This window comes from Tupaia chinensis, unplaced genomic scaffold, assembly GCF_000334495.1.
Source record: "Tupaia chinensis unplaced genomic scaffold, TupChi_1.0 Scaffold000634_1, whole genome shotgun sequence".
NCBI classification, from domain to species: domain Eukaryota; kingdom Metazoa; phylum Chordata; class Mammalia; order Scandentia; family Tupaiidae; genus Tupaia; species Tupaia belangeri.
Genome location: NW_006160154.1, coordinates 5,251,115 through 5,274,161, shown reverse-complemented (window position 1 = coordinate 5,274,161; position 23,047 = coordinate 5,251,115). Strand labels below are relative to the sequence as shown.

The window sequence follows — 23,047 nt, the reverse complement described above, 5'->3', positions numbered from 1 at the left end:
TTCCTGCCTGAGCCCTGCAGGAAACAGGGCCGCTGCAGCTGCCAGCGTTTATTTACACACATTCCTGCCTCAAATTGAATTAATGAGCATAATTTGACTCAGGCGATGTCCTTCCCTGCTCGCCTTTCTCTTTGCCTCTCTGGCCGCTCACTTTCTCCTTCGCACGCTTGAGGGGAGGTCCTCACTGACTGGACTCAGGCACTCTGGAACACGGCCCTGAGTCAGGGCCCCTCTGTTCTATGAATCTGTGAGGTGCTAAAGCACAGGTTCTAGTCCAATTGTTCTGGGCTGGGGCACCTGAGATTCAGTATTTCCTTTCTGTTTTCTTTTTAATGCTAGAGGAAATGGGCACTCACGAGAGAGAGAGAGAGAGAGAGAGAGAGAGAAAGAGAGAGAAGAGGGAAAAGGGAAAGTACCTTCTAACGAGGCCTGATCACACTGACTGGGACTCAAACCCTGGCCAGTCATGTGGGCTTCCTCCACATAGCATCCGGCCCAGACTGGCATTTCCAACAGGCCCCTGGTGGTGCCCGTGCTGCCCATTTAGGGACTGCACTTTGAGTAGCAGGGGCTACTGAACTCAGCTGCCATGAATGTAATAATGCCGTTAATGAGTAACCAAACAAAAGGTAAATGGAAACTTCTGACCTTTCTGATCACTCTGATGTCAGGTAAGGCAGATCAAAAGCATGCGTATGTGTGTGTGCGTCTGGGTATGTGGAGGGGATCTTTAAAAGTTTATGGAAAATGTGTAATATGAAAAAACCAAGCATAGATTTAAATTTTTTTTGTCACCCAAATAAATTCAAACTTTAAGTCCATCCTCTATGAACTTGTTGAAGTCCCTTTGTATACACGCATGTGTACACACACACACACTTTACGTCTATATCTACATGTACCTATCTCTGTAGAGAATGTGTTTATCTTGTCTACCTTTTCTCCATGCATAAAAACCACAGAATTATCAAGCCATGACTCCCAGTAAGCCCTAAACACGGTCCTACACAAATTCCAAAGCCTAGGAGATAAAGAAAGTGTGGAATAGGAAATATCGGGACCCTAAACTTTTATACAAAAAGCAAAAGTCACCCCGCATGAGAAACTTCAGCGTGGATGTGGTTAGATGCAGGAGGTCTGTTTATTGCATTGGGCAGCCCAGGGAGGAATTTCCTGCATGTTGTGCCAAAGTCAGAGTGCAAGCGACTTTCTCTGAAGTCTGCGCACCGAAGCCAGCAGATCTCCTTGTGTATTAACACATTGTCTACCTTTGCTAGCTATCCCTGCAAGGAATCCTTGCATATTTTACCAAGTGTGGAAAAGGATTAAAATGAGGGCCAAGAGAAAACAAAACTTCCCTCTAAAACAAAAGAAAGTACATTAATGTATTTGAACACTAGTGTCAACACACTGGATTTTGTTCTTCCCAGATCCGAATACATGTAATACCTCCAGCCATAAATATCCTTAACCTTGGACCTGAAACTGTTTGCCTAGGTCCACACAAACTCAGTCTTTGGCTGCTTCAATAGAGAAAGGCTTTCATGTTGAATTTTGCACAGAAAAGTAGATTTGGGGAAAGTTTTGAGGAAAGATTGAATTTATCATGAAACATATTTCATCGAAAAACCGGTAAAATGAACCACCTTTTTACCCAAACCACAAAGACTGCAAATTCCTCTGCTAGAAAAGTTGGCTGCTCCTGTTGAAAAGATTAACTTGTGTTGAATAGCTCTGGGAGCATGAAGGGATAGGTGAGTTTGCCTTTTCCATTTAGAGATACATAACTTGTAACAATAAATAGCCACTTTAGGGAATGGAAAAATGGTAGCTAATCAATACTATTTCTTTATTGTAAAGGTTCTTCTAGCAGATTTATATAAATGTGTTTTAGAAAGGTCCTTACAATGCCTAAATTCTGCTGCAAAACCAAAATCCATCTCAAACTTTTCATTACCCCTGAAAGCTTCACTGTAAAGATTATGATTAGGGAGGAACTTCCTTTGGTTTCAGTAACTCATTCACTCAGGTTGAAACTACCACAGTGTTTTCATTAATAAAATGAAATAATGCTAATCACAGTTTTTCTCTGTGTGTGTTTGGGTTGCTTCTGATTTGACAGCATCTTGAGAAAACAAACAAAAAAATGACACTTTTTAACCCGAAAGAACATTTGGCTGTTTCACTAAAGCAATTTTGCCAAGAGGCAACCTTTATGGATTAGCTGCTGAATTTTCTAGAAGCACAAATAAAGGAAAACTATTACTCAAATTACTTTAGACACTGACAAATTGTGGATAATTATATAAAGTTAATTCTGAATTAGGATTCTCTGATATCTGATAATCCACCATTGTCCTTTTGCCAAAAATAGGCCATCATAATGGCTGATCCATCCTGTGGAGAGGCCCACACCCCCATGGCTCTTGCTCAGAATCCACCTCCTCCTTACCATTGTCTTAGTCCATTATTTTGTTGCTCACAGAAATACCGAGTAATTTTTAAAGGACAGAGGTTTATTTGGCTCATGATTCTGTTAGCTGTAAAGTCCAATAGCATGTGGCCACAATCTCCCTGGGTTCTGCTGTATCTCAGCATGGCAAGAAAAGCACATTCGCCAGAAGGTACATGCAGAGACAGAGCAACTTGTGGGCAGTTCTTACTTTTTATTTTTATTTTTAAGGTTTTTGGCATAGCGTGAATGTACTTGCTGGAGAGAAACAGTGAATGGAAAAGTGAGAAATCACCCCCTGGGAGATGGCCACTCCACAATCCCTTTTCTTCCTGAGATTTTGGGTATGCAAGCACATGTGCCCAATGTGAGTTTCAGGCCACCAGTCCTAGGGCTCAAACCACAGTTGGTCATGTGTAAGTCCAGCATCTTAACTACTACATTACCTGTTGGCTTCCAGCTCTTACTTCTATAAAAACCTATTGTCTAGGGAACTAACCCCTTCCCATGAGTGAGAACTCTCTCATAAGACAGCAGTAATTCATTTATAAGGGCAGTAGTACTATGATTCAAACACTGCCCAATGGGTCTTACCTCTTAAACGTCACCACCCCCTAATGCCATTACATTGTGGATCAAGCTTCCAGAACAAGAACTCTTGGGAGACAAGTCATTATCCAAACCACAGAACCATCTAGCTTTTTTGTTTGTTTGTTTGTTATAGGGCATATGCACTTGTTGGAGAGAGACAGAGAGAGAGATAAAGAGAAGGAAAGTAGAAATCTCCCTCCACTGCCAGGAGGGATGGCCATGTTCTAATCCCGTATCCTCCATTCTCCTCTTGAGATTTTGGGTATGCATGCACAAGCTCTCAGCATGTTTTTCAAGTCACTGGGGCTGGGACTCAAACTGCACAGTCAACCACGTGGGATCCAGCCACCTTAACCACCATGACATGACCTAGCCTGAACCATCTACCTTTTTAAAGTATCCCAAGCTCAAGCTCAAGTCTGTTTTTCTCCAAGCTCTGGACTTCTTTACTGAAAGTGGGTGGCTCTTACTTGGTCTATGCTCATCTCTGATCTCTTCCTCCTGTATTTCTGGAACCTACCTCAATCATCTATTGAGTTAGGAAAATATTTCTCCTCACTAAAAGAAGTTATTCAAGAAAAGTTCTAAGATTCTCCCTTCCCACTATGAATACCAAATGGAAAAGACATTTATCCTCTTATTATTTTCAGGGAAATGCAAGCATTGCTAGAATCTCTCTAGAACACCTTTGGGCCAGTTCACATAAATCTGCTAGAAGCACCATGGCAGGAAGGAAAGAACTCAGGCGTGGCAGGAGACCTGGGCTCATCCATCAGTTGTTCTGTCTACACTGGGTACTCTGAGGTTGGGGTGCAGTGGTGGAGTCCAGACAGCATCTCTAGCAGAGGTGTGCTCCCATGGCAGTGGTGCCGGGGTCATATCTTGACTAGGTGGTCTGGGCTAGTCTCCTTGGGTCCTACCAGTTTTCTGACCCCAATTCTTCAATCTTTCTGTGTATTGTGTGTGCTATACAGTAATCCTTATATATTCCATTTCTTGTTTATTAACTCAAAGCCATTGTTTTTGTTTGTTTGTTTATTGCAACCCAAGATCCTAACTGGCATAGGTAATAAAATTTAGCATATTTACAGTATAGCCCAAAACATTAAAGATCCAGGTCAATGGCCAACCCTTAGTAAATTTCATTTAGCCCCACTACTGGAGAACTTCTTAAAAGAAACACTAGTGGAGAACAGGAGTTTCAGTTTCACAACATTCTTTGGTGGAAAGACACAACAGAAGAGGGTATCCTGAGTCCTGGCTCTTTACTTAAATTTTTATCCTTGCCAAATGATTTCTCCTCTCCTACCATTTTTTTTCTGGAAGGAGAGACTTTTGTTTTTTTAAGAATTATTTTATGTAACTTTATTTGTTTACTTATTTTATTTTGACCATTGTCCTTAAGAAGGGACAGTAAAGGGAATAACTGAGTGAGAGCGAGAGAGAAAGAGAGAGAGAAAAAGTGAGAAACCAAACTGCCAGGCTCGGGAATCAAACTGCAGTTGGCCATATTGGAATCCAAGGCCCTTAACCGCCACACCACCTGCTGGCCCCTTTGAGAGAGACTTTTGCTATAGGGTACATGCACTCACCAAAGAGATAGAGAAACAGAAAGTAAGAAATCATCCCCAAGGGAGTATGGGCATGCCGCAATCACTTCTCCTTCATTTTCCTCTCAGGATTATAGGCATGTATGCACATGCGCCCAGCTGTCGGGGTCCGGGACTTGAACTGTGGTCGACCATGTGGGAATCCAGTGCCCCCACTACCACGCCACCTGCTGGCCCCTCTCCTGCCATTTTTACATTTCCTATAGACCAAGGATGCATGCAAACTGTGTCCTCTGAGAATAAATCGCAAATAGGAAAGAAGACTGGTGGTGGAAAGCTCTAAATGTAACACAACACAGCTGCGGAAGTAAAAAATCAATGATATTGGGTCACTCTATGGATGTGGGTGATGAGGGAGGACGGGGGCGGGGGACAGTAGCTTATAGTTTTAACCAAGTGGCTGGGAATGGAATGTTGGCATTGGGTAGAGAGGAACATGTTAGGGATAGAGAGTTATGCTTTAGAGAGTTCAGAGACCAAGGTAGGAGGAAGTCATTCATGTGGATGACATGGGATCAGACACAATTATTTAGATTCACTCTATGGTCATGTCCCATAATATTAGTGGCTAGTTTTGATGCAAATTGTACAAAAAACCACCAGTAACCCTGCACGTTTGAAGAAGTCTGGTTGGTGATAGGTATGTGTGTGTGTGTGTGTGTGTGTGTAGGGGCTTGTTTGGTTTTGTTCTAACTGGTCATCTATTCCTTAAACACTCACTGAATTATCTTCTACTTATAATAAAGGACACTGTCCTTAAGAAGAGACAGTAAAGGGAACAACTGAAACCCCATTTTCCTTAATGCAGGGTGGAAGTGAGTGGTTAAATGGTTACATTTTTGTTTACAATTCAGTTAGCAAATTATTTTCTTAAGCAATTGTCTAAGACTGACATGCATTTCAGGTTTTTGAGGGTTCTCTTTTTGTACACAATAGAGGCTCTGTTAGGAAGTTGCCAGAAAAGGAGCATTTCCCTTTGTCAGCAATTGCGTGTCCTAAATAATGTCTTTAATGAGTCCTTAATGATCATAGCTACTTTCCAGGCCATGTCTGGGGGACTCAGGGCTTATAAAATGGCTTTAGAATTCACGGTGATGGTGATTTCGGCAGTAAACAGCTTGAGAGAGGTCTCCTGGCAAAACTGGGATTGACAAACTGAAACGGAAACTCGAGCTGTGAGGGTAGTGCACACAAATTCAAAGAGGCACTTGATCAGGGAACTTGAGAGGAAGTAGCCATGCGTAACTACTACCAAATGGGAACTAGAATCAGAGAGGGGTTGGGGTTTGAAGGACAGAGATATTCAAAGCAAAGACAGTTAAGAACTAATTTTTCGGGGACCAGCAGTTTGCATAATGGCTATGTTGCTGGACTCCTATGTAGTCGACCGCGGTTCGAGTCCTGGACCTGGGGGCTTAAATTCACGCCGGGCGTGTGTGCATGCGTGCCCAAGATCCCAAGAAGAGAATGGAGGAGAAGGGATTATGGTGTGGCCATCTTCTTCTGTCTTTCTGGTGAGTGCATAGGCCCTATAGAAAAACCCTCTCAAAAAAAAAAAAAAAAAAAGAACTAGTTTTTTTGTTTAATTTAACTTTATTTATTTATTTACTTTATTATTACTTTAATTTGATCAGAGAGAGACAGAAAGAGAGTGAAAGTGAGAAAACAAACTGCCAGGATTGGGACTCAAACCGCGGTCAGCCATGTGGGAGTCTAGTACCCTTAACCACCATGCCACCTGCTGGCCCCAAGAACTAGTTTTAAATAAGGCAAACTATGTATAAAATGAATGTATGTAGACAACTTTGATGAAACTGACATAAAACGACACAGAATTCACAAATAACACGGCTTCAGACACACTGCTTTTTTAGTTAGAAGCGCAATATTTAGAATTTTGACTTATGGAAGCTCGTTTTACACTATCAGAATTTTACAGAATAAAGAGGTGGGCTCTATAGACCATCTGGACTCAAACTGCAACTTTCTAACATGACGGCTCCCAATTTCAGTGATGATGCAGATACACTGAGGAATACAGAGTAATTAATATTCTCGCCTCCCCCCTAAAGAAAATGGTGTGGGGAAAGGAAAGTGGCCTACATCTGATAAATGGGAATGAGTCATGAACGCGAGCTGTGTCAGTGGAACTGCATAGAAAACTTGAGTCAAATTCACTTTCATGCCATATGTAAGAATGTTGTTCTATAAGCCGAGTCTACGAAGTCTGAACCATTGAAACAAACCAGTGTAGGTCTAGCGGATGGTGCACGTGGAGGCACCACTGCAAGGGGCTGGGGCTGGGGCTGGGCTGTGTGTGGGGCCCAGGCTGTTCATGGTCCCATGTGAACAGGCTGGCCATGGTGGTGTGCACCATGCTAAATGCGAGGCTGGCCCAGGAAGATCACTGCATAGCGAGACCCTGTCAAAAATACCTATCTCAGGGTCGGGTGGTCGTGCAGTGGTCATGAAACTGTACCCCCAAGGGAAGGTCCCAGGTTCATGTTCCAGGGCCTCCCTGTACACACTGAGCCTGTGCGTGCCTGCGGTCCAGGCTGGATAAGGGTGGGGTGGATCACAGCACGAGAACCCATTGAGGGCGCCCCACCCCCATCTCTTTCTCTCACAGAAGAAATAAACTTTTTAAAAAAGTACCCATTCTCCCCTGTCTCTTTCTCAATTTCTCTTTTCCAACATAATGAACAAATCCCAAGTAGACAACTTTGTTAATAACATGGGGTTGTCAGTAATGTCGTGACACATCTTCCATAGAAAAACATAGAAATTACGACATGACTTTTTCAACAACCTGGTATAAAGTTGTTTCTCAACGTTATATTTTCTGATCAAAATAAACTACATTGGCAATAATGAGCTATTTCATGAAATCATACTCAACTCAGATTTTAAAAATCTCATATAGAGGAGTCAGCAGATAGTGTAGCAGTTACATTGTTGGACTTCCACATGGCTGACAGTGGTCTGAGTCCTGGACCCAGTGGCTTGAAAATCACACTGGGCCATGTGCATATGTGTCCAAGATTCCAGGAGGAGATGGAGGAGAAGGGATTATGGCATGGCCACCCTTCCTGGGGGGAGACTTTCTCTCTTACTGACTCTGTCTTTCTCTCTTTCTGGTGAGCCCATGCACCCTAAGTCAAATATCTCTTTAAAAAACTTACATAAAATCAGGAAGTTGGGATCGGCAGGTGGCGTGGTGGTTAAGGTGCTGGACTCTCACATGGCCTACTGAGGTTCAAGTCTTTTTTTAAAATTTTTTTAGTTTTTTAAATTTCTTTTTCTTTAATAATTATTTTTATTCTTTTAACTTTATTTATTTATTTAAATTTGACCATAAAGGTACCGAGTGACAGAGAGAGAAAGTGAGAAAGTAAGCCACCAAGCCCAGGACTTGAACTGTGGTCAGCCATGTGGGAGTCCAGCGCCTTTAACCACCACACCACCTGCTGGCCCCTGTGGTTCAAGTCTTAGCCCTGGTAGCTTGCTTTCTCACTTTCCCTTTCTCTCTCTCTGTCTCTCTCAGAACAAATTAAGAAATAAATAATAATGACAAATTTAAATTGAAAAAAAAAGATAAGTTTATATTACAGAAAAATAATAATGTCCTAATGCAATACTGAATTCTGTTTGCAGAGTGGAAAGATTCATTTTTTTGTTTTCTTTTTATGGCCTAGTCATGACTTTTTTTTTTTTTTTGGTTTTTTTTTTTTTGATTCATTTTGAATGACTGAACAGTCAGAAAGATAGTTTAAAATAACACTCATATTCCTCTATTTCCTTTCGTTCCTAGGAACTACTTTCCCCACATTAATCATAAAAGGTAACATTCTGACTTACCATGTTACGGGACCTTTTGTCATGGTCATTCTTTTTCTTGCTTGATGCCATAGCTAGGAAGGCTTCTCAACAAGCCTGCAATTTCTGGCAGTGAAATGTTTAAAGTCTCTCCTTCCAGGTTCCATGGTGACACCTGGCCTTCTCCATCACATTAAGGCACTGTCCTCCCGGTTATCAATCACCGTTTCCTCCCTCTTTTCTCTTCCTCCACCTTTGCTTCTTTTGGCTTGACTAGACACAGGATCCCGGCTCTTCCAACTTTGCTTCCCATTAATTAAGATGCCGTGTTGGGGATAGGCTTCCCAGACCCAGGTTTTCTTCCCCTGCAATATTACTCTTTGCAACACTAAAATCCTACGACCCAACTCAACTCTCGGGGGGCCAAACCCACCCATCCCTTTAAAGCTCTTCCAAGGCAATCTGTGAGCTTGGAATGCCTCACTGTCTGATCTGCTCAGGAACTACCCCCCAGAGAAGTTCCGCTTCTTCCATGAAATCAGCCCAGATTTATCAGAGGCCAGCTGCTCTCTACACTATCGATGCCTGATACTTCTTGACCAAAAACTTTTTTTCCAACTAAGAGCTTATATTTTTTACTTCGAAAATGCCAACCTCTTGAACATCATCCCAGAGATGCTGCTGGTTTAGTGTAGGCAGATTTCTGCTAGTGTCAGCTACAACCCAGTAACCTTCCTCAGTTTTAGTCTCATCATTAAACTATAATGATTCACTTGGTACCTCCTGGAATTAGGTACTTAAAAAAATCCATCTTGATTCCATGATTATCTTCCATATTAGCTCCAAAACAAACAGTATCCATGAAGTAATTGTGACCATTAACTCTTTCTAAATACCACCATTAATGAATATTTTATCAGAGTTATCACCCATGTGGCTAAAACAGTTTGAAATTTTAGGGCCAACAGGTGGTATGGCAGTTAAGGGCACTGGACTCCCACATGGCTGACTGCGGTTCGAGGCCTAGACCTGGGGTTTGCTTTCTCTCTCTCTCTCTCTCTCAGTCTCACATGCTCTGTCAGTCTGTCCCTCTCTGGTCAAATTTAAATAAATAAATAAATAAAGTTAAATCAAATAATTCCTTAAAAACAAAAACCAGTACAAAATTTTAACTGGAAACGATCTACCATTTTGGGGGCAGGAAATGTAGGTTTGTGCTACTTGCTTTTTTAGCATGCTTCTTTTCTTTCTTTCTTTCTTTCTTTGTTTTAAATTTTTTTAGAGAGGTTTTTGCTATAGGGCACTTGCGCTCACCAGAAAGACAGAAACAGAGGGACAGAAAGAAAGAAATCACCCCCCACCCCCAGGGAGGATGGCCACACCGCAATCCCTTCTCCTCCATTCTCCTCTTGGGATCTTGGGCACGCATGCACACATGCCCGGTTTGAGTTTAAGCCACCGGGTCTGGGACTCGAACCTCGGTTGACTACATGGGAGTCCAATGACATAGCCATTACACTAACTGCTGGTCTTAGCACACTTATTTTCTTTATTTATTTTAGAGAGATTTTTGTTATAAGGCGGTTGTGCTCCCCAGAGAGACAGAAAGCAAGAAATCATCCCCCAAGGAGGATGGCCACGCTGCAATCTCTTCTCCTCCATTCTCCTCTAAGGATTTTGGGCATGCACACACACGTGCCTGGAGTGAGTTTTAAGCTACTGGGTCTAGGACAGTTGAATAGCAGTCGACTACGTGGGAATCCAGCGTCCTAACTGCTATGTCATCTGCTGGTCCCTTAGCACAGTTCTTTCATAATGAACTGCAAAATTCATAATGTATCAATCACTTATGTGTAGATATTTCTTATCTGCTTATTTTCTTTCTTGTATATATATATATATGTATGTGTGTGTATTCTCCCCTCCCCCCATTTCTCACCCTCTACCATTTCCCATCCTCCTCCCACCCTGTCTCTGGTATCTGCAGTTGCTTTCCATTCCTTTATTCTTTCCCACATTGTACTGATTCACAAAATATCTTAATTAATCTAAATACTTTCAATAGTAAGTTCAGCTGATATATACTTATCTGTGAACAAAAGCTGACTTCAGGCATGAAACTCTGTGGGTAGAATGAATATACTATAAAATAGCACTTAGCTGAGGCTAAATAGCTTACTGTGATTATTAAATAGCTATTTTTTAAATACATTTTTTAATTTCAAGAAAGGCAATTTTAGCTTTAATAAATAAAAATTAAAAAATGTTAAGAGAACTTTGCTTACTACTTAAAGCCAGGAAACAGGTTAGGATTCTGTTCGAATAGTAAGTACATAGACCTGTCCACAACTCAAGAGAAGACAAAATCCTTAACAGTGGGAAACAGCATAGAAGGTCAGTAATGTTTTAGTCAAAAGTCATAAAGTTCTATTTTGCCAGTTCAAACTCATGTACTTTATCTTCTGTTTTAGTTCAATCTTTCTGTTTAAATTCTGGGAGATAACGTTCAACACTGGACTTGTCTCTACCATTAAGTTGGTCATTTTCTTAGCTGTTTTAGAACTCTTATTTCTGTGTGTATGACTTTAGTTTTCCCAGGATAGCACTCTCTTCAGAACTTCTTGGAGATCTGGTCTGGTGTTGGTAAATTCTTTCAGGTTTTGTTTATCTGAGAATGTTCTTGTCTTCTCTTCCCATATGAAGGATAATCTTGCTGGATGTAGTATTCTTGGTTGAAATTGTTTTTCAATCAACACTTTGAATATATTTTCCTATTCTTTCCTTGCTCACATTGTTACCTATGAGAGGTCTGCTGTTAGCCTGGTGGGATATCCTTTGTAGGTAACTTGATGTTTCTCTCTTGCCAGTCTGAGCATCTTGTATTTGTCTGTGGTTTTGGTCATTCTGGCTATGTGTCTTAGAGATCTTTTTGGGTTGATCCTATTTGGGGTCCTTTGTATTTCTTGGGTCTGGATTTTTGAATGTCTCCCTAGGTTTGGAAAGTTTTCTTGCAGGATTTCATGGAATAGATTATCAATGCCCTTACTAGTCTCTTCACCTTCTGGGATACCTATTTTTCAGATGTTTGGATGTTTAATGGTATCTAATATTTCTTGTATATTATTCTCATTTGGGGGGGCTATTATTTCAGTCTTCATGGTGGATTTTACTAGTCCAGCGATCCTGTATTCTACATCTGAGATTCCGCTTTCTGTATGATCTAGTCTGCTTTTAATACTGTCAAAGGAGGTTTTGACTTCCTGTATTATAGCTTCCATCTCCAACAGTTCCATTTGATTTTTTTTATGGTATTTCCTCTTTCAGCTCTCACAAGAACTTTCTCACCTCCTGGGACTCATCGGCTTTTTTCTTCTGGTGTTCATTGTCTCTCTTCTCTTCCAACTCTGTTAGTTTTGTCACTATGAATACTCTAAATTCTTTATCAGACATTTTCATGAGTTCCATTGTACTGTCTGTGGATAAAGAGAAGTTAATCTTTTCTCTTGGGGATGAGGTATTTTCTTGGTTTTGTATACTACTTGTGCCCCTGTGGTGACTTCTAGTCATCTGATGAGTTACTCATTTCTTCCTAATTTCTAGAAGATCAATCTGAGCAATCAGAAGCACACAGGAGGATGTGATCTGAAAACTCTTTGGCATTGCATTTTTCTCCCTTTGTGTCACAGATTCAGTGGGAGTTGAGGAATATGAGGATTCAAATAGAATTTGGATTTTGGCAACTTTTAGACTTGTCTAGATACTCAGTGGGTAGAAGATGAGCAGCAAAGTGATGAGGTAAAAGAAAAAGGATGAGAAAACACAGAAAGTAAAAAAAAAGAAAAATGGAAGAAGCAAGCAAACAAAAAAATATTTATTTGTTAATTAAATAAAAAGTGAAAACCACGCGTTGTGAGCATGCTGCATAAAATCGCTATATCTCAGGTCTCACGGCAGACTAGTCGTTTTCTGGTCTGCCCTCTCTGTTTGCCTAGATGGGAGGGGAAAAGGGGAGGAGATTATTACCAAGATAAAGAAGGATTTCAGAGCCAAGAAAAAACTTTACCTTAAAAAATGTTTTAAAAGTAAAAATTAAAGAAATGAAAAGACAGAGACAAAGAGACAGAAAGAGTGAGAAAGAAAAGAGAGAAGGATACAGGGGCTCTACCAGGGTAAATTTTCAGCAGAACATCTTTACTGCCTTATTGCTGAAATCACTATCCATATCTGCATGTTAATAGAACCAATTGCATTCCCCAATTCTACATGAAGAGTTGTTTAGTTTCACTTTATTAATTCATTTATGGAAATTTACCAACTGCTGAAAAACATGAGTGCTAGTTCAGAAGGAGAGAGTGATGCTGTGAACCCATGTCAAGAAAATCTGTGGGATCCAGGCAGTGGTGCAGTGGCGGCACAATTACACCCACACGACAGATCCTGAGTTGTGTTCTGGGTCCTTCCTGAGCACAGAGGGTTTGTACTCACGTGCTGGTGAGATCTGGGCCAACCCAGTCGGGCCAGTGAAGACTCTGTTGCAGATTCCTGTCTTTCTGTCCCTTTCTATTTTTCCCTCTTGCTCTTGGAAAAAAAACTTTTTTTTTTTTTTTGGAGACATTTTTCGCTATAGAGCACGTGTGCTCGCCAGACAGACAGAGACATAGAGACAGAAAGCGAGAAATCACCCCCCAGGGAGGATGGTCACGCCACAATCCCTTCTCCTCCATTCTCTTCTTAGGATCTTGGGCACGCACACACACGCGCCCAGCGTGAGTTTTAAGCCACCGGGTCCGGGACGTGAACCGCGGTCGACTACGTGGGAGTCCAGCGACATAGCCATTACGCTAACTGCTGGTTCCTTAAAAAGAAACTTTTTTAAAAAACACAAGTTTTTCAAATTGTGGTAAAAACATAAAATTTACTATTTCAGTCATCTTTAAGCATACAGTCCAGGAGTGTTAACTATATTCACATTGTTGTACAACAGATTTCTGAGACCTTTTCACCTTGTAAAACTGTGTTAGTACAACTCAACACCCAATTAAACAACTCCTCATTTCTCCTTCCCACAGCCCCTGGCAACCACCATTCTGCTTCCTGTTTCTATGAAATTTACGACTTTAGATATCGCGTACAAGTGGAATGATATAGGATTTGTCTTTTGTGACTGACATATTTAGTCTAATGTCCTCAATTTTCAACCATGTTGTAGCATATGATAAGATTTCCTTTTTTTTTTTAAGGTTGAATAACATTCTATTTTGTGTTTACACCATTTTGCTATTCATTCATCTGTTGGTGAACACGTGTGTTGCTTCGATCTCCTAGCTATTTTGAATAATGCTGCCATGGATATGTGCATACAAATATCTTTTTGAGACTTTGTTTTCAATATCCAGAAGTGGGGATTGCTAGATCATATGGAGTGTTTAATTTCAGAGGAACCTCCACAGCATTTTATAATCCCACCAACAGTACACAGGGATTCCAGTTTTTCTGCATCTTCATCAATACTTATTTGTTTTTGTTGTTTTTATAGTAGCCACCCTAAATCTGTCTCATACACACATGTAAATTTCCAGCTGTGGTATATACAATGAAGGAGAGGTGAATGGTGTTAAGAGAACATGGAATAGGAGGATGGAGGTCAGGCATGACAGGAAAGGCTTCCTTTGGGAAGCAATAACTTGTCTGAGATCTGAAAACTGTGCAAGATTAATGAGGTAGAAGGCAGAGACCAAGGCAGTGAGAGAGCTGAGCAGGTGCCAATGCCCTGTGGGAGCTGAACAGGGCACACCATGAAACGAGAAACTAGGCCCGATTTGTATTTTAAAAGATCATCCTGGTAGTGGCAGAGGAATGGCGGTAACAGGCAGGATGTTAAGAACCAGTCACGGGGCTATTGCAGTTGTCTGGGCTAGAAACAATGTGGCACAAAATAACTGGACAGGACTGGAGCTGGCTGGAAAGAGATATACTTACAGACATTTAGGGGGAAAAACAACAGGGCTTAGATTCATCAAGATAGGGCGGGGGGAGAGGTCTGAAAATCAAGGACAAAAATATAAGGGGTCCATAAACTTTTAAGATGAAATAAAATCCTGTGTAGAAATAGGCACTTATTGAAAAAATAACCACTTGGAAAGGACAGTCTTCATTTGTTTTCAGTGGCATAGATTTTTGTTACTCAGTTGGTTGTACGATGATACAAATATGACCAAAGTCCTAGGTGCTTCCCTCTTCCTTCCAACATTAGGGAGAAAATGGTTGGGATCTTGGCCAACATTTGGAAAAAAATACTTGAAGTCAGATTCATACTTAATAAATCCTGGTTTATAAATACTACTGAAAGCAATGAATAAACCCATGGACTAACAGCTCAGTTGTCCCTGGGTTTTATTTTTAGGGAAGGTCTTATGGAAGAGTCAAACCCTTTTGATTACAAGTGACTACAATAGAAGTCAGGCAGTGTACACTCTGTCTGGAAGAAACCCAGAGGATCAAGCTTCTCCCAGATCCTAATCTTATCTGTGTCTGGGTTTTCTACCTCTTGATTTTGCTTGCACCAAATTAGCTTTGGGGAATGAATCTGTGTTTCTAAATCTTTGTTGGTTTAGAGATGAGTGGTCCAATGTGGCAGTCGCTGGCCAGCTGCAGCTAGTGAGCACCTGACACAGATCTAGTTTGACCTGAGTTGTGCTGTGAGTGTTAACACTGGGCTGATTTAGAGGCTTAGTACAAAAGGATAGCAAAATGTCTCACTAATGATTTCATTTTCATGTTGATTGTATTTGAAGGAATAATATTTTGGAAATGTTTGGCTAAATAAAAGATATTAATAAAATTAATTTTACCTATTTCTTTCTGCCTTTATTTTTAAGAGATTTTTGCTATAAGGAGAATGCACTCACTAGAGAGAGAGAGAGACAGAAAGCAAACCCTCCCCTCCCCCCATGGAGAATGGCCATGCCACAATCCCTTCTCCTCCATTCTTCTCTCAGGATTCTGGGCATGCACGTACATGCACCCAAAAGTGCATGTGGGACTCGAACCATGGTTGACCACGTGAGAGTTCAGCGCCTTAACCACTATGCCACCTGCCGGCCCCATCTTTCTACTTTTTTAATGGGGCCATTTGAAATTACATACATGTCGCCAATGATATTTCTATTGGACTGTGTTTCTCAGGACTGTTTGACTCTAAGCCACTCTGAATTGTTGGCTGCTGAGAACAAGAGAAAGCTCCTATTTCCTTCAATCTCTATTTCCAACAATTAGTGTTTACCAAAGCCTATCTACTATTTCTTGGGTGGGTGGGTAGAGATCTGGGGGAGGGACATACTAAGGCTATAAAACGTAGGAAAAGTTCTTTCATACTCTAACGCGGTAGATCGAAGCAGGAAAAGTCACAGCTGCTTTTCGGCTACGTAACAACAGTGCCAACTGCCCAGAAGGGACGGGAGAGTTCTCTTACCTTGATCCAGACCATTCTACCTTTCGGGTCTGTAACTTGAGCTATTCATTTCTTCATTAATTAGGACTCCTCTCAGAAGTAATGGAAAGCCAACCTGAATTGTCTTATGCAAAAATAGGATTGTATTAGTTTAGGGGTTTCTGTGAGTTCAGAGATGGCTCCAGCTTTAGGCAGCGCTGGGTTCAGGGCCAAGCTCAATGCTGTCAGCTCTCACTGTGGCTTTCCTCTTTGCTGCATTTATTCTGAGTCAGGCACTCTCTCTGCTGTGGGCGTGGCAGCTCCAGACTGACATTGTTCTCATTTAACACACCCCGCAGTAGCAGAGCTCCCCATCCCCATCAGTGTCTATAAAGACATCCTAGCATTGTCTCTACAGGGCCCAGCATACGGCACCACGCCCACTCCTGAATCATGGCCGTGGACGGGGAACGGAAGTCGGGTTGACCAGGCCTAGGCTATAGAGCCAGACCCCAGAAGCAGGGCAGAGGCAGAACTAGCACCACCTGAATGCACATTCTGAAAGAGGGAAGAGATCTGACAACCAGAAGAAAGGGGAGAAGGACCAGGGCAGACAGGAAGTGCCACCGTACCCTGCAGGCAAGCGATGTCCTTGCTGCTGCCACTGCTGAGCAAAGCAGGTGGGCTGCCTTCAGAGCACACTGAAAAGTACCTGCACATTTAAATATGTCCCCTTTCCAGTTTCCATTCTTTATCAAAATCAGGTCACGATCATCACAAAACACGTATTGTGAATCAAAGTGCACAGACAGGCACAGACACTGGCAGCTAGATTTCTATCTTTAGACAAAGAAATGCCAACTACTTATGATAGCTGGTGAATCCAGATTTGAAAAGCATCCTCCGATCTCCTCAATGGACAGGTGGATATTTTAAAATGCAGATGGCAACAATGGTAACTGAAAACGCTCACCTACTTTAAGCTTGTTTACCATTTTAGTTTTCTTAGATACTGTCAACAGTAGTTTTTGCATCATCATTGATCTGAAAAAGAAAAATCTCGGCACATGCTTAATAGCGTGCTATGTTTCTATTTCTTACTTTTATAGACTAATCTAAGTCATATTTTCTTTTCTTTTCTTTTTTTTTTTTTTTAAAGAGAGATTTTTGCTATAGGGTGCATGCACTCACCAGAGAGACAGAAAGTGAGAAATCAAGTGGGGATAGCCACATTGCAATTCCTTCTCCTCCATTCTCCTCTTAGATCTTGAACACACATGCACATGCACCCGGAGTGAGTTTTAAGCCACTGGGTCCAGGACTTGAACCAATGACATAACCATTACTCCATCTGCTGGGCCCTTCTTTTATTTCCAAAAATAATTATTTATTTAATTTTATTTATAGTTATTATTATCATTTTTAAATTTGCTATAGGGTACATGTGCTCACCAGAGAGAGAGAGAAAGAGAGAGAGGGAAAGTGAAAAAGCAAGCTGCTAGGTCCAGGACCCAGGTCGGGGACGCAACCCCTGGTCAGCCATGTGGGAGTCCAGTGTCTTAACCACTACACCACCTGCTGGTCCCTAGGCTATATTTTCTTGCATAAATCTTTATTTGGTGCCTTTGTCAGGGTCCTCTAAACATTTTATTTATTTATTTATTTATTTACTTATTTTTGCATTGCCAGAGGGCATTTGTGTTGGCTAGAGGGAGCTTAAGAAGGGCAGTGAGCACCTCCCCATAAAGTGAAGTCACACACCTCAATCCTCTCTCCTCTACTCTTTCACCCATCAGGATGTAGGGCATGCACCATATGCACTGGCACTGGGCTCTGCCATGTATCTAGCCCTGTGGGTTATGGCCCCCAATGCAGTGTGCTTCCCTGCTGCACTGCGGTGCCAGCCTCTACCTTTTTTAACTTTTCTTTTAACAAGAGGAATTTTGTATTGAATTTTTCTTTGATTTCCTCGGGGGACAAAAAGAAAAGTAACAATTCCATCTATCATGAAGACTTAAGCAAAGACGAAATGCTAAAGCAAATGTATAAGATATTACTAACCAAAGTAATGTCCTACATTTGCTTTTTAGGTCTTTCCCATAGAGCCTGAGCGCTCATCAGAGGCAGACAGTGAGAGGCTCAGTGACAAATCACTCCCTAGGGGATGGCCATGCCACAATCCTTCTCCTCCATTCTCCTCCTGGGATTTTGGTCATGCGTGCACAAGCTCCTGGCGTAATTCTCTAGCCCATCTCTAGTGATTTTCCAGCACAGGACTTGAACCGCAGTTGGATATGTGGTAGTCCAGAGGCCCAACCACTCTGGTACTTTCTGGCCCTGGCCTCTGCCGTTTAAATATGATCAAGCTGAAGGCCCCCACCACCCCTGGGTGGGACCACTGTGGCAATGGTCACCATCCTCAGACACAGCCACCTGCTGTGCAGAGCTGGAGAAGGAAGCCCCCAGGCAGCGTCTCGGTGAGAGCGGCCCGGCCTGTGTACGCAGTTCCGCATGTTTCAAGAAAGGAAAAGTTCAAAACCACATCAAACGTACTCTGTGACCTCTGCGCATAAATACTGCACACAAACAAAATCAGCATGTAATGTGTACTTTAATTTGCTGACAGATATTTTAAAAATTAACATCAGAATGAATGACAAATGCCAACACCACAACAAAACCTCTAACTGAAGGAAAAAATAACTCATAATCAAAGCCGCCTGGCCTCTCATTAACACACAGCATCCTTGAAGTGAGAGGCCAGGCTAAAACAAACGGCCAGAATGAAGAGAACTGCGTACAGCGGAGGGAGAGCAGGGACTAAAATATTAAAGCTTCCCATCATGCACTTAAACAAAGATTGTTCTTTGAAACCTGCTTTATTTACTGCAGAGAAGACTGGGGTTCTTGGACAGAAGACTGTGGCTCAAATACAAAGTCTGTTTATGTCTTCTAATTGACATTGATTTATATATTTAAAATCTTGTAAAATTGCAAAGTCACTGCAGATTAACTTTAATAAAAGTCACAATATTAAAAGCTTATTCATTTATTTCTTCCATGAGAGAATGAGAGAAATAGATACAGGAATCCCCCCACCCCACCCCCAATCAGGATCTTCATGCTGTAATCGCCCCTAGGGTTGGCCAGTCTGAATTGCTGACTTGGGGACCCTTTCCATGTGGGCCCGGTTGTGTTATTGCTGCACCATCACCTGGCCCTGGAACAACATTTTTAAGGAAAATTAACTGATAGTTATTAGCATCAGGGTCATTATCAGCCTAGGTGCTTGTCAAAATGACCAAGTGTGGAGACTCAGGCTGGAGTCTGACAGATGCCGGGAGCAAACCCTGCTCCTCCACTCCCTGCCTGACCAAGGAACCGATCCTTTCTCTCTAGATGTCCGTTTCCTCATATGGCCGCAGGTTAATGAGTGAGCAGGTACCGAGTCCAGGATGCCTGTCATCGAATGCATGCAGATAATGATGTGGACATGCTTTGTCCATCGCCTACTGTTATTTACCTGCCTTTGTTTTTGTTTTGTTTTATACTTTCCCTATGGAATCCCAAACCAGACATTATATACTTCATATACCTGAAAAAACTGAATCTTAGAAGAAACACAAGTATAGATGTTACGAGTGATAGGCTTGACTTTTTAAATGTCTTAGGTTAACTTAGTTCAAAACCTATGTTCACAGTTAGGATTTGTACTGAATAGAAAAAAGTCTCATTTGGGTCCCGCTGATCTAGACTGACACCGTGGTCCCCCAGGCCTTGCAGAGAAGCCCTCAGGACAGAGGGGTACGGTGCTCATTACTGCCTGTACAGGGAACCTGAAACCACTCAAGGAGCTTCCAATTTTTAAAGATATACTTTCTTCCTTGCTTGTTATCCAGAAGAAAAATTAAAACAACTAGGCATTACAGGTAACCACTCCAAAAGCCATTTTCTGATACAACTCTTATTTGATGGAAGCCTGAATTTTCTGATTTTGAGAGCCCAAATACTTACAGGCTGTGAGAACCCACGTAGACAGCTCTGGGCAAGTAAACATCCTTATTTCTTTTCATTAACCAGGAAAACTTCTTATTGTTATAGCTTAAAATTTTTTAAGGGTGGGGACATTTCTACTGATTGTCTTCGGAGCTGGTACAGGGAAACTTCCAGGATGGAAACACACAGAAAGAGGGTGGTAGATGCAGGAATAGAGAACTGCAGATAAGTGAGAAACCAAGAAGTCTGTGATTTTTTAAATTTTGCTCATATTGCTATTTCTTCAGAGAGTAATGTCATGCAGAAATACTATGTATTCTTCCTTGCAAGTCAGTCTTACTATTCCAGAAAATGTCCAAGTTTAAAAGCCAAAATGCAAATTGGACTTTAACAGAGAATTTGACCATGTTCAGTGCTCAGGGACACAGTACAAGGAAGATGCCAGGATGTTATTTCAAACTGGAACAGGAAACTGTACAAAGAAGATGCCAGGATGTTATTTCAAACTGGAACACCAATCTCTGCTGATAGGGTTTTATTCCTTACAAGGCTGGCCACCTCTCACTAGGCAGTCCAAAGCATTCTCAAATACAACACGTGGAGAAAACAGGACTGGTTTTTAGTCATATTGTTTCATTAAAGGCAATTTCAAAAAGCTTAAGGTATTCACATTAGGTGTTTCCTGGGATAGTATTATTTAAAGCACCAATAATTGCAATGTTCAATGCTAAATTTCAGAAATTACCAATTCTTTAAATTAATCTGTAACTTGAGAAAAAAAGAGCTTATCATTTTATTCATGATAGCAAGCACAGGTACATTTAGAGAGAGAACAAAGCACCCTTGAGAGGGCAGCGTTATGCCATGATCCCTTATACCCAGCTTTTTTTTTTTTTCCAAGAATTATTTTATTTAACATTTATTTATTTATATTTGAACAGAGAGGGGCAGAGTGAGAAAGTGAGAGAGAGGGAAAGTGAGAAAGCAAGCTGCCAGGTCCCAGACTCAAACCATAGTCAGCCACGTGGACTCAAACCATAGTCAGCCACGTGGGAGTCCAGCATCCTTAACCACCACGCCACCTGCCGGCCCCCTATATACCCAGCCTTCTGACTTATCAGGATCTTGAACACATGTGTACCTGGAGTGTTTCAGGCCAACTAGGCTAGAGATCCAAACTCAGGTTGGCCATGTGGCTTCCTGCACTGCAGTTCAGTTTGCTACGTTCTGTGCCACCAGACAGGGCCCAATCTGTACCTCTGAACACAGTAATAATAATGCTATGCTAAAGCCTTACGCCTGTTTCTGTTTTTTAAGAATCATTCCCTTGGTTGACCATATTCTCGTGTGGATAAAGGAACAACTCAAAACCCACGCTCAGGTGAAAAATGTTTCTGTCTCTTTTGTTCTTTTACACACACACACACACACATACACACACACACACACACACACACACACACATGGGCCAGGCAGTACACACAAGACGAGACACCCCCTGGAGAGTCCTGCCTGGGATGGGCCTCACGGCTGGTTTCACTTGATGTCTCAACAATTTCACAAGTTTTTTTTTATTTTATTGGTCAATTAAATAATAATAAAATAATTATAAAGAGACTTCTGTTTCTGTTTGTCTTTTTGTCTTTCTCTCTACCTTCCTCGCCAGCAGTAGGATCCTGAGGGTGGCTGTTCCTCTTGCGGCTGGACAACTCCCGCATCACAGCAGCAACCACACTGTTGGGAAGAGCAGGCTCTCTCTCTGGTGGGTTTCTTTTAGGAGCAAACTCACTTCTATCCCAGAAACCACAGCACACCAACTGCCTCTCCTTTGGGGTTTCTGAACCATTCACTTCAGCAGAGGGGATGCGAGTAAGCACCTCCCCAGAGTTAGGCGTAAAAATGGCTCCCTTTAGGAGCTTGCTGGAACTCTCTTGTGCAATTCACAGCACGTGTGTGAATACCAAGAGAGCACCCTTAGCTATCAGTGAACTGTTACTGGGGACAACCAATCAAGTCCCAGGCAGGACGTTAACTCAGGGAAATGTCCTCTCCTAACCATCATGTGATTCCAGCCCATAAGCCCCCAACTTACAGAAACACTCTGGAACCACAGCTTAGTCACGATGGCTGCAGTCACGATGTTGCCCTCACTTCCTGGCTCCCCTCCTAGAGAATGTGCAACTCGGGAGGAAATTTCTCCCCTTCATGTTCATACCTAGGCCTGCAAACACACTGGCTTCAAAATCCAGGAGGAGACAATTAATCGGAAAGATGAGTAATTAACTGCTTTGATTAAACCATGGCAAAAGCATTTCTCCTACTGTTGACTCTGAGTCCACGGAGACACTGAGATCGCAATGTGCATACACAAGTGTGTACATAAGATCCAAAAGTAAGCCTATTTCTGTATTTAGGATTTTAAAAATAAGCTTGTCATATGTTAGAAACTGGCTGGAGGCTGGGGCTTGGCACTACAGACAAAGTTAGCAGTTTGTAAGCTTTGAAGTGAAAGAGCTTTTCCCCCTCTTTTACTAGCAATGAAAAGAACTTTAAAGGGAAAACACTGAAGTTGGAAAAGTATTTTTCCATGGTGAACGATGAAATGTCTCTTGGTACAATTCCCAGTTCAGAAAGATAGCCACTTTTAGGTGGCCACTGGTGCTACCTGGCCATGTTTAGCACAGCCACTGTGCATGAGAAATTAACCAGCTGGCAATATTTTCAGTGTCCCATTTCCTCCTGTCATATCCAGCACCGGAGCAAACACTGTAATGTAGTAATGATATTTTAGGAGTTTTGGGTCGAGGTTCTCAGACAGTGAGGAAAGAACTGCCTGAGAATTTATTAAAATTCAGATGCTGGGGTCCCACACAAATAGATTCTGATTTCAAGTGTGTGTGTGTGTGTGTGTGTGTGTTTGCAGGAACATTTTTTTTTTTGGAAGTGTTCTTTTTAGCAAGCAGCCCAGATGATTTGGATGCAGATGATTAACAGAACTTACTGAGAAATATCCCATCTAGGATCTTTAAAATATTAAAATTCTTTTTAAAAAATAACTATTTTATTTTATTAATTATTACTATTAAAAAAATTTTTTTTGAGAAGTTTTTGCTATAGGGCACGTGCACTCACCAGAAAGAGAGAGACAGAGAG

At 41.7% G+C, this 23,047-nt stretch overlaps 1 protein-coding gene across 3 annotated transcripts in view; it reads right to left on the bottom strand.

Moving 5' to 3' along the window:
- The window catches only part of ATP8A2 (ATPase phospholipid transporting 8A2), a 693,132-nt gene that overhangs the window by 175,231 nt on the left and 494,854 nt on the right, over positions 1 to 23,047 (bottom strand). Inside the window, exon 34 of one of the 3 annotated variants that reach the window (XM_006159536.2) lies at positions 19,014 to 19,118. The exons of the other annotated variants lie outside the window; for them this stretch is intronic. Coding sequence (XP_006159598.1) covers positions 19,095 to 19,118 — 24 coding nt within the window. The 3' untranslated portion in view covers positions 19,014 to 19,094. Of the gene's footprint in view, positions 1 to 19,013; positions 19,119 to 23,047 lie in introns of those variants that run through there. 3 annotated transcript variants of the gene reach the window in all.